The sequence below is a fragment of the Camelina sativa genome, chromosome 13 (assembly GCF_030686135.1).
Source record: "Camelina sativa cultivar CO46 ecotype springtype chromosome 13, ASM3068613v1".
Classification (NCBI taxonomy): domain Eukaryota; kingdom Viridiplantae; phylum Streptophyta; class Magnoliopsida; order Brassicales; family Brassicaceae; genus Camelina; species Camelina sativa.
The window spans coordinates 8,542,310-8,560,579 of NC_141892.1; the positions used below are offsets into that span (position 1 = coordinate 8,542,310).

Consider the following 18,270-nt stretch of genomic DNA (forward strand, 5'->3'; position numbering starts at 1 on the left):
ATCTTCATTCTCCCCCTTTTTGACTATGCTTGTGAACTCATCAGTTCAAACACTTAAACACCATCACCAAACACATCTTCATTCTCCCCCTGAATGAGTCACAACATGGTCAAAACTAACAAGAAAATTCTCCCCGCTTTGCAATACGCGGTTGATAGCCTAGTACACCACCTCCATAGAAATTCTCTTTTCTGACCCAAATCTTGTTGTGCCTTAGACCTCCATTGTTAACCTCTTGAGTGAACCTGAAACAATTCCTCTTAATATGTCCTTGAACTCCACAATGATAACATGTAGGACCATGAAACCTTACATCATAAGCATTCTCCATTCGGCTCCTCTCTCTCAACAATCTGAAACATTTTGGCCTAATATGCCCAACAACACCACAATGATGACAAACAAGTCGAAAAACTTGTCTAGGTGCATTGTGAAATTCAGAAATTCTTTTATCATGTTCTTTCAAAAATACAGTCTCTGAAGCACTCTTTGAAGCAGTCTTTGAAGCAGTCTTTGAAGCACTCCTGATGCAGACGTGATTTTTCCACTTGAAACAAACACCATATCCGATTTTGAAACTTTTCCTTCATATCCAAGGCCACACTTATCATTCTTGCCAATACTCATAATGTGATCCAACTTCTCTGTACCATTATTAAGCATCCTCAAATTCTTTTGAGTTTCTTCAAGCTGCACTTTAGCTTGTAATGCTTCTTCTCCCTTCTCTGTTGCATATTTCTCTGCTTCAATGACTTTAGCCTCTAACTCAAGCTTCTCCTTAATAAAAACTGAATTATCATCAACTACCTTAAGCCAATATGCATACAACTTCTCATAACTCTTACCAAGTTCTTCATAACTCATATCCTCTCCATCACTATCACTATCAGATTCATGTTCAGATGCAGTTGCAGGTTTTGCTGCAGGTTTAGAAGCAGTTGCACACACTGATGCAGACGCTGATGCAGACACTGATTCAGAACTATCTTCAAAAGTTGTAAACGTCACAAAATTCTTCAATTCTTCTTCTTCATCTGAATCAGTTTCAGAATCACTAGTAACAACATTCATAGCCTTCTTCTTATGCTTTTGTAGATTGACACAATCAGACCGTACATGACCATATCTTTTGCATTCAAAACATTTAACATTCTTTGATGAAGTCTTCATCTCTTCATCCATTCTACTTTTCTTCTCTTCGCCCTTACGCTTCAGAAATTTAGCAACTTGTCTTGATAACATAGCCATTTGATGTGTCTGTATTTTATAGGATTTTACCCATAGTTTTGGTATTTATTTTGAGTCTTTTATTGAGTCCAAGTGTGCTTTTAGAGTCTTTTTAGTCTTTTGTGAGTCTGTACAGGTTCTAGGCTACTTTGGAAGGAAACTGAGTGTTTTGGGGATGAAGACAAGCATCTGGAGCCATTTTGGTGAAGACTGATCGGACTAGCAAGCAGATGGAGCGAACACAGAAAAAGCATCCTGGATCGGCTGATCCACATTCGAACCGACCGATCCCGGGCCCGACGCAACTTTTCCTTTTTTGTTTTAAACCGACTTTTAGTGTTTTATTTTGATATTTAAGTTAGAGGCACGACCTCCAGAGACATAAGCTTTATTTTTCTGAGACTATTTTGTATTGAGAGCAAAAGGGAGAAGATCTCTAATCCTTCTTGACACTTTGGAGAAGATTTCTAAACCCTATTTTCTATTCTTTTGCAATTCAATTATGTTTTCTTCATCTTTGATTTGCTGTTCTTTTATCTCCATGTCTGAGTAGTTTATCTATTGGGTTTTGGGTTTCAAAGGGGTTTTATGATTCTCTAGCTTAGGTTGTTAGATTTGGGATTGATCTATTGAGTTCTTCATCTATTGTTGTTCTTATTGCTTAAACTAGATTAGCTACCTAGTTTATGATCATAGGTTTAATTCATCTAGGCATCAAAAGTGTTGTTGAATTGCTTGAAAAGAACATAGGTGAGCAAGGTGATCCTTAGCCAACGACAGTTGAAGTTGAGGCACCTTGTGAACATAATCAAACTTGAACTTATTGCTTGCTAGGATTGTTTAGATTCAAACGACGGTTTAGAGTTTCATCATTCCTTGCATAGATAACTAATGCTGCGACAGTAGGTTAGTTTTACATTCGAGATTTGAGTTCAAGAACGGTACCTAAAGCCTTCCCAATCCATCATCTAATTTCGTGATCATATTCCCTGACTGATTCCCTACGCCCAATACTTTCTCTTGATTTACAAACTTCTATTTAAATTCTGCCTTTGATCGGTTACTTGAAACACAATCTTTCTTATTGCTTTAGCTATACTTGATCTTTATAGTTTCATAGTGCATCGCTTGGTCTTTGTGGATTCGACCCTAAAGTGCTACGACGACACCACTAGATCGTGGTTGAGTGTGCTTTGGGTTATTGATTTAACTCTAGATCACCATTGAATCTTCACAAGATGATACCTTAAGAGCTACTCCAATGTCAACTTCCTTCTTTATTGCTTCCTTAACTTGATCATCTTTCTTCTTTACTCCTTCAGCTTCATATGCTTTGCTTAATTCAAAAGCCTTTAGAATCCTAACAAACTCATCAAAAGCCATCTCATCTAAATTGTGAGCTTCTTCAACTGCAAAAATTTTTGACTCAAATTTTGCAGGCACCGATCGCTTCAGCTTCTTCACAAGTTTTTTTTTGTCTTTGTACTGCTTTCCAAGAGCAAAAGCCTCATTAGATATATCACATAACTTAGCACTGAACTCAGTCACAATTTATTTTTCTTCCATCCTTAGATTCTCAAATTGTGATGCCAACATATCCAGCTTCGTTCTCTTAACACTTGAAGTACCCTCAAACATATTCTCCAATGACTTCCATGCTTTCTGAGCTGATACACATTGAGAAATTAACTTGAAGTGGCTTGAATCAATAGCATTGTAAATCGCTGTCTTGGCTGTCGAATTACAACTTGATAGCTTTTTCTCTGCAGTAGTCCACTTATCCCTGGGCTTAAGACTCTCAACCCCTTTATGATGATGAGTCCCTTCTCACCACCTGAGCCGCTTTTCGAATTGAGTGGAAGCTTTCTCAGTTTTGGGCAGTTTCTTACAATGATTGTCCTAAGGAAACGGCAGAGGTCTCCAACAGATGTTCTTCAGCTCCCGTAGATTAGCCAACTGCAGAAACTCTAGTTTTTGAAAAGGAACAAACCCTGATACTTCACATACATAAGCTTTCTCTCTGTTTATTATGTCTTCTATTTTATAAGCACTGTCAACGTAAAGTAACGTAAGATTTGGAGCCAACATCAGCCACGTCAATTCCCATATGTTTTTGCACTACCATAGATTAATCCTAGAGAGGCTCAAGAAGCATGTGTTCGGCGGGTTATTCAGAGGAGAAACCATCTCGCATCTGATGCTTGCAATGTCCATCTTCACCTCAAAAATAGTACATTTATCGAAAATGAGTTTAGAAACTTTCTCCATACTAGCTAAAAGCGATATGTCTGATGATTCTAATTGCAAACCCTTGATCTCTAGAGCTTCGGTACAGCACACCAGCTTGCGAGAGCTTAGAAACTGATTCAAACCTGAATCAGAACTGAATCCCATTGTTAGAATTTCTAAATTATCTAAAACTACGAGGAGTTGCAAGTCTTAGATAATTTAGAAATTCTAACAATGGGATTCAGTTCTGATTCAGGTTTGAATCAGTTTCTAAGCTCTCGCAAGCTGGTGTGCTGTACCGAAGCTCTAGAGATCAAGGGTTTGCAATTAGAATCATCAGACATATCACTTTTAGCTAGTATGGAGAAAGTTTCTAAACTCATTTTCGATAAATGTACTATTTTTGAGGTGAAGATGGACATTGCAAGCATCAGATGCGAGATGGTTTCTCCTCTGAATAACCCGCCGAACACATGCTTCTTGAGCCTCTCTAGGATTAATCTATGGTAGTGCAAAAACATATGGGAATTGACGTGGCTGATGTTGGCTCCAAATCTTACGTTACTTTACGTTGACAGTGCTTATAAAATAGAAGACATAATAAACAGAGAGAAAGCTTATGTATGTGAAGTATCAGGGTTTGTTCCTTTTCAAAAACTAGAGTTTCTGCAGTTGGCTAATCTACGGGAGCTGAAGAACATCTGTTGGAGACCTCTGCCGTTTCCTTAGGACAATCATTGTAAGAAACTGCCCAAAACTGAGAAAGCTTCCACTCAATTCGAAAAGCGGCTCAGGTGGTGAGAAGGGACTCATCATCATAAAGTACAAATTTTTTTCAATATTGCCTTCTCAAACCTTCTATAAACTTCTCACGCACATAAAACAACAACAATCCTGTATCACGTCTTGAATCACACATATACTAGTTCAGACAAATCAATACATCTTCACGTGTCTCAGTCTCGGCTTGAAAGCAAGTGGTGGTTGGGGTTGGCTCCTCAGTCACCTAAATAGTAAAGTCAGTTTTGTTTTATGGAAATGATTTTATGTGTCTTATGGTCCGACTCCGATCGACTAACTACTCGTTCCGATCTGAGACCTTTAAACAAAATAAATTTTGGTAGCAATTCATGACTTAGATAAGTCTTAGATCTATTGTTTTAATTAACCAGATTTGGGCCAGAGAAAACCATGATTTTCCGTGGTTTTTTGTAGAGGCAAATCGGTAATGAGTTTAAACAGTATTCAGCCGCTTGTTTTATTTAATTTCTTTGTTTTTTAGTTTTTTTTTGTTGAGACTTGTTAGAAACTGGATGTCATTTCCGTTTTATAAAAAGTCTACAATAGCCAACCATGATTGAAACGTACTGGTTTAGCTTCGTCCTGATTATGATTATTTTATTGAGATGATTAAGTATCATATTCATATCTCAGTAAATATATCTTTTTTAAGGATAATGTTGACTCCTGCTGTAGCAAAAAATACATATTTGTAAGTTGTGAGACTGATGGCTTGGGTTCCTTAAGCTCCAAACTCAATTCTGAGAAAGAAACATTCAAGTTTAACTAATTACCCATAACTTCCCAAATCTTTTTGGTTAAGGATGGAATCAGAACAAATATGTGAATCAAATCAAACTATTATAACCTGAGCGAGAGACGAGAAAAGGAGAGAGATCATATACGAAAATTATCACGAATAAGTTATTTAGATAATAAAGTGCCGAAAATTATCACTCTGTCTATATGACATTTTATGTGCCGAATCACGAGTAGTGACAACAACAAGTGGCAAATCACGTTAAGTAGTGACTATCAGAATTATGGGATAATAATTAATAACAGATTTAAGGAGTCCGCGTGATTATGTTTTTTTTTTCTTTTACTATGTTATCAATTCATTTGCAGACGCATTTTTCCTATTTGAGGATTTAGTCTAACGGTAATTTTCTCATTTATATCACATGCAGCTAGCTACTCTTCTACGATCTCAAAATTTCAGATTCCCAATAAATCTTAACAATCAAAAGTCAAAAACTGTATAGTTTAAACACAAGCAAAAGGAAACCATAAAAGACTAACATATTAATGGACCCAAAAGCTTGAGTATTGGGTAGGAGACTCGATTCGGATACGAACAAAGACATATTAAAATTGATGCATGCAAGTCAATTTTAGTGAAAGGACCACAAAGAAATTAGGTTTTGTCTTCTTCTTCTTCTTCCTGTTATATAATAACCAATAATAAATAGACTTTTGTGGTAGGCCCTTACCACTCAGCAATGATGTCCCTCTTTTGGGCTTATTCTCAGTGCTGGCTTCTTCCGTATGGGTCAATTTTATTTTTTATTTATTTTCTTTTAGTATTTCGTATCTTTCACAAGTTGATTGATATGAATAAAACCACACATAAACCAACACGGCAACAACCATTTTTATGCTTTTCTTTTTTTATATACACAATTATACATCAGAGTTATGCTTAAACTTTATTACGTATATTATTCGAATTTTTTTAACACAATTTTCACCGCTCCATTTTGTTGTTTGCTAATATTCGCTTCAATTATTTGATATGATGCTTGGATTGGAGCAGTCTACTTATATTCACCTTTCAAAACATCCATTTTTAAAATAATCGGACACAATAAAAAGGTAAAACCATATTTTAGAAAACTTCAAAATCATTTTCATATATGATAATTATCACAAAAATACAGAAAAACAAAACAAGAACCAAAAAAAAAAAAAATAAGAGCATTGTTCCATTTCTCGCCATGCTTAACGATCAAGAATTAGCTCTCTCTACATTTCATTTCCCCCTCATCAAAATTTCTCCAAATTGTTTCGTTTCCACCATAGATTATATATATAATATGGACATACATGTCATATATGCTAATTTATTTCTCTTGCCGATTATTTTATTTACCCCCGATCCCCCCTATATATATATATATAAGTAAAACTCAGTAGAAGAACTGATCCGACTAGGTCACTAGGACTCCGGTGGTGAAAATTTGGCCGACGGTGAAAGGAGAGGTTGAGAAGTTTGATCTACATCTCTCTTTCCTTTCATCATTTGCTATATGACTCGATCGGCACTCTGTGCTGCAAAAGGCTTTTTCTCCTCTGCATAAACAAAAAAAAAAGATTAATCAATAAGAGGACCGTAATATGAAAATACTTATACATATGCTCCCAAATGATACCTGTAAATAAATATGTCTTGACCATGAAGTTTCTTCCTGCACAAGTAACATGAATTGAGGAAACCCAAACCCTGAAACTCCGGCGAGTTCTCTGGAGATTCCATACCGACATCGACCACGAATAGTCTTTCACGACGATCTTCCTTGATCTTACTCGAGAAGCACTCAAACCCATCTTTGTCATAAACCCTTGTACTACAAGATCCACTTGGCCCATGGTGACATGTCACCAACGTGTAATCCTCCTCGTCCATTATGAACATTTCCTCGTCTTCTCCGTCCGTGCTTCCTCCATGGTTCATGAACTGGACTGGATCAGACCGGCCCGATTGGTTCGGTTCCGATCTACAAACGCTCGTGATTAGACGAGTGTTTGAGTTCTCGAGGGCGGCTACTATCCCTAGACCAACGGAGCCACCAAGACTGTCATCGTAGAATCTCTTTGAGCTGTTTCTTTGAGATATCTGAGGGAGAATCTTGAAATCGAGTGGGCTTCTAGGGCTCGTCATCAAGACGTCAAAGAAAGGAGCAGCCGCTGACCGGTTGACACCGACGAGGAGCTCCGATATCTTTCCGATCATTGGATGGGTTCTTTTGGTAAGCATGATCTTGAGAGAGAGAAGGGTATGATCAGATTAAACCAAAAAAAACAAAAACAAAAAGAAGAAGCATAAGAGGAGAGAAGGGAGAAGCTTGGTGGTGTTTGTGAAACCTCCACAAATAAGAGATGGGGGAGAGATGTGTTATTTATGGTGGAGTTGGTGGGAGGGTTGAGAAACTTTACACTACCTTTTATTTATTGCAATATTTACAATAACTCACGTGAACTGTTCTTATTTCGCGAATCAAACCCTTATTGTTTATCTTCAACACAAAACTATCATATACTATCTAATCACTTAATAAGCACTACAAGAAAATATGGAATTACCGACTACAAAAACAGTTACTATACAGTCGCTAACTACTTAGTCACGACTGATTGGCGACTGACATACGTAGTCGCTAAAAAAATCAGTCGCTAAAAAGTCGCCATGAAGCTACTAATTGGCGACTGATAATTGAGGTCGTTCGTCCCTCGCCAAACAGTCGCTAAATTTGCGACTGATTTGCAACGCTTTAGCGACTGATATGGTTACTCATTTGCGACTGTTTTGTTTACGTTTTGGTGACTGTTTTACGACTGTTTAATTATCATGTTTTAAAAAAAATTATGGTAAAAATGCATTATTTGATTTTGTAATACCAAATCTGATTAAGAAAACTATAACTAAAACATAACAAACATGAAATTAAACAAAGACATAAGTACCATGTTTTTTACAAAAGTTGCAAAAGTTCCAAAAGACATCCAAATATCCAAGAGTGTTGCAAATATTACAAAAGTTTTCATAATCATGAGGGAACCTAACTTTGAGAATTAGCAGGGTTTGGGTCATTGGTTTGAGACTCGAGGAAGGCGACATAGTTTGAGTTAGTCTTGAGGAAGCTCACCAAGCGTGAGATCTCTGTTTGTTGCTCAGATGCAACCCGTAAAGCCTCAGCTGCAACCCGTGAAACCTGTGCGTCACGCTCTGCTTGTAGAGTTGTTTGTTCCTCTATTTTGCGGTTAGCATCTTCAAGCTGTTGTTGCAGGGTTGTGAAAGTAGAAGAGCTTCCAGGGTACTTCCGCTTCCCGTTGATGTAACTTCCTAGGCATCCAACTCCAAAGTATGTTCCTCTATCATTTATGAAAGTAGACTCCATACACAAAACAGAGAGAAAAAGTTATTATAATTACTTAACAATGAAAAACTTAATAGCTTATTAGAAAGAAGCAAATTACCTGAAGAAAGAGCTCATCATCCTCCTCGTGAGATAGCTCTGATTGACGTGAAGTACCATCAGAAGACTCATCATTATCCTGGGCAGCCAACTTAGCTTCCCTTTTCTCTTATATGCCTCATGAACTGCTTGTGCTTTCTTATCCACAAAAGTACCATCTTTTTTGGTATGAGACCTGAGAAAAACTTCAGGAATAGTTGGCGGTCTTCCCAATTCTACTTCCTGAAATGTTAGACAATGAAAAGGTTAGGAACCATTTGATGTCAAGTAATTAAAAAATGAAAAGGTTATGATGTAACTCACCATCTCTTGTTCGATTTGTAAGTAAGACTTCGGCCCTGATAAATGCTTGTGAGGGCCAAGACCATTACGGTCAGACATTCGAGCTGATGAAGTGGTTGTACTCTTTGCCATGGCTTCTTCTGTGTTCCAATAGTCACACATTTCTTTCCAAAGAGTTCTCTTAATCCACCTCGGTTTCACTTCCTCTCGCTGAGCTGCTGCCTTGGAAACCATGTCTTTCATATGGTTTTGACAAATGCTATAGAACTTTGCTTGCATCACACCGGTTAGAGAGGGATCCCAGGTGTGTGTTCTCTACAAAAGAAGACTAGTGTTAGTGATAAAAAAAACCAAGAAAAAAAACTATAAATACAGAAATCAAATTGAAAGGAGTAGAAGTTTACCGCGAATTCCAAGAAGTAACCTTCTCTTTTTGCATTCGGAACACAACCCCAACTGTAATATGGACCATCAAACTTGTTTGTAAACACATTTGTAATCTTTCGGGTAAGTGATGACTTGTCTTTACCAAACCTTCAAACACAAACAAATCAGTAGTAAAATTCTAATCAAACACAAACAAATCGATCAATCCAAGTAAAATTCTAATCACACACAAACACAAACAATCAAAAATATTAATCACAAACAAATCGATCAATCCCAAATTCTAAAAATTCTAATCACAAACAAACACAAACAATCCAAAATTCTAATCATAAACAAACAAACACAATCAAATTTTAATCCAAAGTCCAAAATTCTAATCCAAATTCTTACCAAGTGGTTCCACGCTCTAATGAGGGAGAGAGGACAAGGTATACTTCACACGGCCTGGTTGGACAAGCATGTCATGTAAAGAAGCGTGTACATCAGCTGGGAGATTTGATTCCCTTGCACTGTCATCCTCAGAATCAGCTTCTTCCTCATGTGAGTTTTGCCCTTGAGAACTGTGAAGCGATGCAGAAGCTGCTCGAGGTTGACCAGGTTGAGAAGAGGGTGGTCGATGAGACTATCGAGGTAGAGGAGACTGTCGAGGTAGATTCGAGACTTTAGGAGACTGTCGATGATGATTTGTGACTGACGGTTGAGAAGACTCTCGAAGTTGACTCGAGATTTCTGGTGGATTCGTCGCGGAGGCGAGAGGTTGAAGAAAAGGACGCCTGGTTGGAGCTTCGCAGGAAGGGGATGTTCCAGGAAAGCTCCTCGAGTACTGGAACAGATTTGTCGGAGGTGGATAGTCTCGGTAAGAAGGTGTAGGTCTCGCTGGAGGCTTGAGGATTGGGACAGGAGTTCCCTGAGAATCAATCTCTGGATCTCGCTGGTTCGCCGGCGTGAAGGTATACTGCCTGGGAAGATTGGCGGATCTTTGATTCGCCGTTTGTGAGGTTCCAGAGGTTCGATTAGAGGGGTTTCTTCTTCCTCCACCTCTTTTCTTTACTCCAGCCATCAAGGGTTTACGATTTCGTCGAGTGAGAGAAATTTAGATCTAGGGTTTTGAGGTTTCGTCGTTTCGTCTCGAAGAAGAAGAAACAATTGAGAATAGAAATGTTGGATTAGGGTTTGTTCGGGGAAGAAAACAAATAAGAAATGGGTTTTTGTGTTTTGTTACGGCCCAAATTTTGTTAAGGCCCAAATTAATTAAATCAGTCGCTAAATAGTAGCTCTTTAGTCGCAATCTTTTAGCGACTGTCAAACTGGTCTCCAAATTAGTCGCAAATTGGCGACTACACTGCGACAATATGTATCAGTCTCCAATTAGCATCTACTAGACGACTGTTTTATTTTAGTAGCCATTCAATAGCAAAACAATCACAATTCAATCGTTAAATTTAGCGATTGTGTTTTTAGTCGCAAATTGCAGTTGGCAATTCCATGTTTTCTTGTAGTGAAGCCACAAAGCATGTGAAGCTAATTAGATTTTTTTTTTTTTTACATGGACCGTCTATAAAGTTTGAGCAAATTGAATAGCTCACGAGGTTATTATTATCACACAAAAACCATAAGAGATATATTAACAGAGGATAGAAAACTTATAAATCTTGTCTAATCAGTGTATTATATTCTATTTAAATTTAATATGCTATTAAGTACATGAGTAAGTCATCAATTATCGTTCTGAAGATAGTCAAAATACTAAGGCTATATATCAAAACGTTGACGCAAATATATTGTGGAACTTCTTGATACAAATAATAGTGTGGGTGACACGGTGTTAAACTGCAAGTACATTATATTCGAGTTTAAAATAAATGGGCACTTCATATATTTTTAGTCATGACTCATGAGGCAAGAAAATATATAGCTCTCTTCACACTACATCATCATAATTTATTTATAAGCTTATGTTTACTTCTAAGATGAAATGAAATATAAATAAGGGTCCCTCCTACAACTTATCCCACAATTAAACGCTAAGAGAGAGGATGTATAGCTTTTGGTTTCGAAATTCTTACAACGCTATAACATTAGTTTCAATTGCATGCAATCACAATCATATCCAGCCACAAACACAAAAATATATTAACGTTTTGTGAGCAGTAATGTCTAAACCAAACGCAACCCATCTGTATTTGCCCAAACTTGTACATTACAGCAACACATGCATGTTTTCTTTGTTATATATTCAATAAAACAAATTTCAGTGGTGTTATATGTATAAGCTTATTAATTGACATAAACCCTAAACAATGCTTTTAATGATGGTTGAATAGATTTGAAAGATTTATTTTTGTAAGAAATTTTATTTATAAAAATACTGACAAAAATAATGTAAGAGAGAGATATTAAACAAAAACGAATATGAAGATGAGGTGCCAATGAAAGAGTGGTCCACACAGAGACAACCAATCTACCTTTAAAAATTAGAAATCAAAAACACAAAACGTCGAGATCGATCGGCAATGTCGCCAATGGATCCCACAGGGCTCTAAATTAAAGAGGATTCGTTTAGCACTTTCATGAGATGTGGGAACGTGTCATTCATCAACAGCTTCATTTTGTACACCTCCACTATTATTTGCTGACTCAGTTCTCTGTTTTACTTTGCCACAGTGAGTTTTATTTTTCCTTTCTTTTCATATATATGGTCCATTCCCCTACTAAAGATCCTCCTCTATAGTCTATATGTATATTTTCTAGCAGAATAAATAAAACAAATATGTATAAATCAGTTGTTTTACAAACACATATATGATCAGAAATCATGATTACGGATCTTAGGTTTTTTCAAAACAGCAATTTCTTTACAAAAAAAGGTAAGGTTTGTTTTTGTTTTTACATCAAGCAGTGGATCTAACCGAAAAAACAACTTCTTCAACTTCAACTATCCTCTGGATTTATTTCAAACTCTCTCAACTATATATATTTTATGCATTTAAAACCTTCAAAAGATAAAACAATCCCCCGTAAACAAAAACGTCAAAATCATAAGCGACGTCCATCAACAACAACGTTTGTTTGATGGGAAAGAAACATGTGTTTGAGCTTCACGTAAAAATGACTCACAATTCAAAGACTAAAAAAAATGACTCACAATATATAATATATATATATATATATATTATATATTATAATCTTCAATATATATATATAACAACGTACTGTATTTTGAAAATCCTCTAATCTAAAACCATGCACTTTAATATTATAAACTATGTAACAACCAGTACTATGTGCGGAATAAATTTTTCTGATAAAATTAAGGTTATGAGTAAAGATATTTTTTGTGATCTAAAATTTGTTACTGTAAAAATATATATATAACCTGTGAGAATATGTTTAGATCAAACTAATATATATCAACTAAATATATGTATAACCCGCTCTTTCTTCAACCTGTGCAATATTTTTTTTTAAAAAAAATCTTTATTTTGTGTAAGTATGTTTCACCCGTGAAATATTATATCAATGATACTAAATAAGTCAATTCTCTACAATAATGATTATTGTGATAATTTTATTTGAGAAACTTTAAATATGTGAATAGTAAACAATTTTTTTAATATATGAATAAATTCTGATTTTGAAAATGTTTTAGATCTAATGATTTTAAATTTTAATAATTAAATATGTTATAAAATGATTAAAGTAAATTTAAAAATTGAAATGTTTGATTTTTTAATTAATTGTAAAGGAATATTCTTTAATCATCCAATAGAAATTATGTGTAAATATCCATAAAAATGAAGGTAATAAATTCATTGTTGTCTCGAGTTCTCTAACGACGACACATCAACATTTTCTTGAGAATGTTTCTCTATTAATATATAAGGGATTATAATTTTAATTTTTTTCTTGGGGGTTTAACCCAAAATTTGGATTCTAAACCAGTTCTCTCCCTGTTTATCAGTATCAAACCATTTTCCATTATATGGTTTACGGATTTCCTTTCAGTAACTTTCTACCTTTTTTTTTTTTTTTATCATCAAGAATCCTTATGAGACTGTTCAATTTTCTCAAAATTAGCTAGTCTCAATATGATAGAGATTATAAGTGGTATGCTTACAACTAAGAGGAACTGAGAAAATATTACTTTTTCTTTCTCTTTTCAAAGTAACTCTCATCACCATGTGTTATATAACTTATATAGTTATAAGTGAATGAGTTACATTTTATTTTCAAAGTAAATCTCATCCATGAATTATATAACTTATATGTGAATGAGTTACTCTCACTTTCTCATATGTAGACATTATTATCAGAAAACATTATTTGTAACTTCTTGTAAACTCATTTTGGGGTTAAACTTCAAGTCTTAACCAAAGAGTATAATAACTTTTCGTACCTCTGTCTAACCAAACAAAATTTTTTAACTAACGTGATCTAGACATAGTTTCCAAAAAATGTTTGTCCAATCTGTTTATCCAAAAAAAAAAATCTTATTTTTCTCATCCCTAATCGTTCGTTAAACATTATCTAAAAGTTTTTAACCTAGTCAATCCCCTTATCCAAATGAATAAAAACCTAGTCAATTAGTGAAAAAGAAGAAGAAGATAACTAATAATTTCTACAAATCCTGAAAACCTATAATTAGATAATTTTGTTTTAAGTTTTTTTTTTTAGTTCCTACAACCTAGTCAATGCTAAAGAAGGTAATTAATTAAGATATTGGATTAACTCATTAATAATTTTCACCGTTCCATTCAAGGATATTATACATAGAAATTTAGTTCACAAAAAAAAAACATTAGCTCTATCGGACAATTTTTCTCATAAATATTCAATGCAAAACCTTAAATTCTTTTTTTTTTAGTTCAGAAAACCAAATATTAGTTTTTAATATCAAAAACTAATACCAACGGCTTTATCCAAAACGAAGTACCGAAAATGATGTCTGAGATTTGAATAAGTAATAAAATTGAAATGATAGTTTAAATTTTTTTTAAAAAACGTTTATCTAGTCAGTCCTAAAAATCGATTTAATTAATCGAGATATTAAGCAAAGTAATCTAGAAAAAAATAGTAGGTTATTGTTCCATCAACACTACTATAAATATAGTTCACACAAAACCCTTCGAAAGCACAATTTCTCTCGTAGAAACACAACACTAAGATATGAAAATGAAAACCTTCACTTATCTCTTATCATTGTTCTTCATCCTCATCACTTCATTCCCTTTGGCTAACTCGACCATTGTCTCTCACGATGAACGAGCTATCACCATTAATGGATAACGCCGAATCCTAATTTCAGGCTCCATTCATTATCCACGAAGCACTGCTGATGTAACTACTTTCACTTAACACACAAATTTTTCATATGTTTCTTCATCCACAAGTAATAGATATATCCATTTCTAATGTTTCGTGGCTTTTGGTTGCAGATGTGGCCTGATCTGATCAACAAAGCCAAAGACGGTGGCTTAGACGCAATAGAGACGTACGTTTTTTGGAACGTACATGAACCAAAACAAAGGCAATACGATTTCTCGGGGAATCTAGATATTGTTCGATTCATCAAAACCATCCAAAGCGCGGGCCTCTACTCCGTTCTTGGCATTGGACCTTACGTTTGCGCAGAATGGAATTATGGAGGCTTTCCGGTGTGGCTGCACGCCTGCACAATATGCCCAACATGGAATTTAGAACGGTTAACCCTAGTTTTTTCATGGTATAACCCAAACTTTAATCAGATAATTCTTATGTCTTTCGGATATTTTTTTTTTTTCTAATGTTTTCGTGAATATCTTTTTATGCAGAATGAAATGCAAAACTTTACTACAAAGATAGTAGAGATGATGAAGGCCGAGAAGCTCTTTGCGTCACAAGGTGGTCCAATCATTCTAGCTCAGGTATGCATTTTTAAATTTCTAAAGATGATGTTATTGTGGCCGAGTTTAATGGTCCTTTAGCGAACGGGCTGACCCATTGGACCCAGCATCAGCCTTTCTATTGAAATAAACCGGATATTGTCAATATGTTCATTTTGATGTTCATATTTTCCTCTATATATATACAAATCTATAAATTTTTAACTTGTTCGGTTATATTTTAGATTGAGAACGAGTATGGGAACGTGATCTCATCGTATGGAGCAGAAGGTAAGGCCTATATTGATTGGTGTGCCAATATGGCTAACTCTCTAGACATCGGTGTTCCATGGCTTATGTGCCAACAACCCAACGATCCTAAGCCTATGATCGAGACGTGCAATGGATTCTACTGTGACCAGTACGAACCAACCAGCCCGAGCAGCCCAAAGATGTGGACAGAGAATTGGACCGGATGGTTCAAAAATTGGGGAGGCAAACATCCTTATAGAACCGCTGAGGATCTTGCTTTTTCAGTTGCTAGATTTTTCCAAACCGGAGGAACTTTCCAGAACTATTACATGGTCAGATTCAGCTCCTTTGTATTCATTATTATACTGTAGTAACCAGTCTCTTTTAACTTTTTATTGATTGATTTTTTAATATGACATATTACAGTACCATGGTGGTACTAACTTTGGAAGAGTCGCTGGAGGTCCATACATCACCACTTCATATGATTACCATGCTCCCCTTGATGAATACGGTATAAACAACTTCACATTTTTCTTATATATACACAAATCGCTTCAAAATGTCTAGAAAATACGGTTTAATTTTGACTTATATATATATATATATATATATATATATCAGGTAACTTGAACCAGCCGAAATGGGGTCACTTGAAACAGCTCCACAGTGTTAAAATCCATGGAAAAATCACTGACTTATGGCAATATTTCAAGAGTCGATCTTGGCAACTCCATCAAGGTTAGACCCGGTTCTGTTTCCTTATATTTTACATAGTTGACGCTATATATCATTAGTTAACATGTTTGTTGTATCTCTAAAAAGGCGACAATTTACACAACAAAGGAAGGATCCAGCTGTTTCATCGGTAATGTGAACGCAACTGCGGATGCTTTAGTCAACTTCAAAGGGAAAGACTACCACGTACCGGCTTGGTCCGTGAGTGTTCTTCCCGACTGCGACAAAGAGGCTTACAACACTGCAAAAGTGAACGCTCAAACATCAATCATGACCGACGACTCTAGTAAGCCACAGATGCTGCAATGGACCTGGAGACCGGAGTCCGCTCAGAAGAGCATTCTTAAAGGCAGCGGAGATCTCATTGCCAAAGGTCTTGTAGACCAAAAAGACGTTACAAATGATGCTAGTGACTATCTTTGGTACATGACTAGGTATGTATATCTATATACCTAGACCAACAATATCTTGTAATGATGATTATCTTGTTCTAATTTCTAAGTGATTTGTGTACTATATATGGTTTTAATATGGGATTATTATTAGGGTTCATCTCGACAAGAAAGATCCACTCTGGAGCCGAAACATGACGCTACGGGTTCACAGCAATGCCCATGTTCTTCATGCTTACGTCAATGGAAAATACATCGGTAACGAGTTGGTAAAGGACGGGAAATTCGATTACAGATTTGAGAGGAAGATCAATCCCGTTCACGGGACTAATCACATTTCATTTCTTAGTGTTTCCGTTGGACTACAGGTAACATGTGAAGCCATAGCTTTTTGATGATATTTTTTTGTCCAAAATATCTTGTGACAACTGAAATTGTGGTCCTCTCTTATGTTTTAGAATTATGGACCTTTCTTTCCGAGTAGTCCAACTGGAATCAATGGTCCTGTGTCCTTGGTCGGATACAAAGGAGAGGAAACTATCGAGAAGGATCTATCAAAACATCAATGGGAGTACAAGATTGGTATGAATGGATACAACAACAAACTTTTCAGCACGAAATCCGTTGGTCACCTCAAATGGGCAAACCAAAAGCTTGCTACTGGTCGGATGCTGACATGGTACAAGGTCAGTATTAATTAAAAATTTCTATGAAAAGTCATTTAATTATGCAAAATGAACGGTTCCTCTTACAATGAATTGTTACATGTCCAGGCACATTTCAAGGCTCCTCGTGGTAAAAATCCAGTGATTGTGGACTTTAATGGTCTCGGGAAAGGCGAGGCTTGGATCAACGGTCAGAGCATTGGACGTTACTGGCCGAGCTTTAACTCTAGTGACGATGGTTGCAAAGATGAATGTGACTACCGTGGGGAGTATGGTAGCGACAAGTGCGCTTTTATGTGCGGCAAACCAACTCAAAGATGGTGTTCCTTTATTATTTTCATCAAAAAAGTTTTGACTTATTATATAATCAATAACGTTTCATTAATTATTATGATATGGCCAAACTCTTGTAGGTACCATGTTCCACGATCGTTCTTGAACGCGAGCGGACACAACACAATCACTCTATTCGAAGAAATGGGTGGCAACCCGTCCAAGGTGAACTTCAAGACAGTCGTGGTCGGAACGGTTTGTGCCAGGGCTCATGAACACAACAAAGTGGAGTTGTCCTGCCATGACAGGCCAATCTCAGCCGTTAAATTCGCGAGCTTTGGAAATCCGGTGGGGCATTGTGGGTCATTTGCGGTTGGTACGTGCCATGGAGACAAGGATGCTGTGAAGACCGTGGCTGAAAAGTGTGTTGGGAAAGCCAACTGCACTATCGATGTGTCTTCGGACACGTTTGGCTCTACTTTGGACTGTGGAGATTCACCTAAAAATTTGGCCGTGGAATTGGAGTGCTAGATTTAGATCTTAGCTCTAGCTAGATAGCTAGTCACTGCAATAATTTTTCTTAAAATAAATTTAGATCAATCCGTTAAATAATGTCGTACTTGTTTTTAATCTATCAGGTTTTTTTAGATGGATTTAGGATTATGGAAATCAATATTATGATCTGAATAAAATTTTCTTTAAATAAATATTTTCCCTTCAGATGTTTATTTTTGCGACCTTCTTTAATAAACAACGACACTACAATACATATGCTTCAAAAGAATTCGCCTATCACATTTTCTAACACTAACATTGACGTCACCACATTGTATATTTCGGTATATGTATACACAAATTCTATAGACTATTACCATCAAAATTGTATATAAATTCTTTTACCAGTGTAATTTTTTTTTCTTTGTAT

At 36.0% G+C, this 18,270-nt stretch overlaps 3 protein-coding genes and 2 pseudogenes across 4 annotated transcripts; 2 read left to right on the top strand and 3 right to left on the bottom strand.

Annotated features, from left to right (window-relative positions):
• Window positions 1-7: 7 nt before the first annotated feature.
• LOC147929316 (uncharacterized) lies at window positions 8-1,248 on the bottom strand (annotated as a pseudogene).
• Window positions 1,249-3,126: 1,878 nt separating this feature from the next.
• On the bottom strand, window positions 3,127-3,621 carry LOC147929317 (putative disease resistance protein At1g63350). Its single transcript, XM_087480570.1, has 2 exons — window positions 3,350-3,621; window positions 3,127-3,277 (listed from the first exon to the last, which is right to left on the bottom strand). The coding sequence occupies exons 1-2, from the start codon at window positions 3,619-3,621 to the stop codon at window positions 3,127-3,129; spliced, it is 423 nt and encodes a 140-aa protein (XP_087336696.1).
• Window positions 3,622-3,690: 69 nt separating this feature from the next.
• On the top strand, window positions 3,691-4,185 carry LOC147929318 (putative disease resistance protein At1g63350). The gene is made up of 2 exons (XM_087480571.1): window positions 3,691-3,962; window positions 4,035-4,185. The coding sequence occupies exons 1-2, from the start codon at window positions 3,691-3,693 to the stop codon at window positions 4,183-4,185; spliced, it is 423 nt and encodes a 140-aa protein (XP_087336697.1).
• A 1,937-nt stretch (window positions 4,186-6,122) lies between these two features.
• On the bottom strand, window positions 6,123-7,386 carry LOC104736143 (FCS-Like Zinc finger 14). The gene is made up of 2 exons (XM_010456074.3): window positions 6,669-7,386; window positions 6,123-6,588 (listed from the first exon to the last, which is right to left on the bottom strand). The coding sequence occupies exons 1-2, from the start codon at window positions 7,271-7,273 to the stop codon at window positions 6,447-6,449; spliced, it is 747 nt and encodes a 248-aa protein (XP_010454376.2). The 5' UTR covers window positions 7,274-7,386; the 3' UTR covers window positions 6,123-6,446.
• A 6,929-nt stretch (window positions 7,387-14,315) lies between these two features.
• LOC104736144 (beta-galactosidase 7-like) lies at window positions 14,316-18,071 on the top strand (annotated as a pseudogene). The gene is made up of 11 exons (XR_015578531.1): window positions 14,316-14,501; window positions 14,600-14,886; window positions 14,975-15,067; window positions 15,271-15,609; window positions 15,704-15,791; window positions 15,902-16,018; window positions 16,103-16,449; window positions 16,562-16,775; window positions 16,866-17,093; window positions 17,181-17,392; window positions 17,486-18,071. The product of XR_015578531.1 is annotated as a beta-galactosidase 7-like (transcript).
• Window positions 18,072-18,270: the final 199 nt, after the last annotated feature.

Bases quoted from the DNA above. Each gene is read 5' to 3' on its own strand.
- LOC147929317 (XM_087480570.1), bottom strand. From the start codon at position 3,621: ATGGGATTCAGTTCTGATTCAGGTTTGAATCAGTTTCTAAGCTCTCGC. The intron at 3,278-3,349 runs GTAGTGCAAAAA...TTACGTTGACAG, and splicing joins CTCTCTAGGATTAATCTATG to TGCTTATAAAATAGAAGACA.
- LOC147929318 (XM_087480571.1), top strand. From the start codon at position 3,691: ATGGGATTCAGTTCTGATTCAGGTTTGAATCAGTTTCTAAGCTCTCGC. The intron at 3,963-4,034 runs GTAGTGCAAAAA...TTACGTTGACAG, and splicing joins CTCTCTAGGATTAATCTATG to TGCTTATAAAATAGAAGACA.
- LOC104736143 (XM_010456074.3), bottom strand. From the start codon at position 7,273: ATGCTTACCAAAAGAACCCATCCAATGATCGGAAAGATATCGGAGCTC. The intron at 6,589-6,668 runs GTATCATTTGGG...TTGTTTATGCAG, and splicing joins CAAGACATATTTATTTACAG to AGGAGAAAAAGCCTTTTGCA.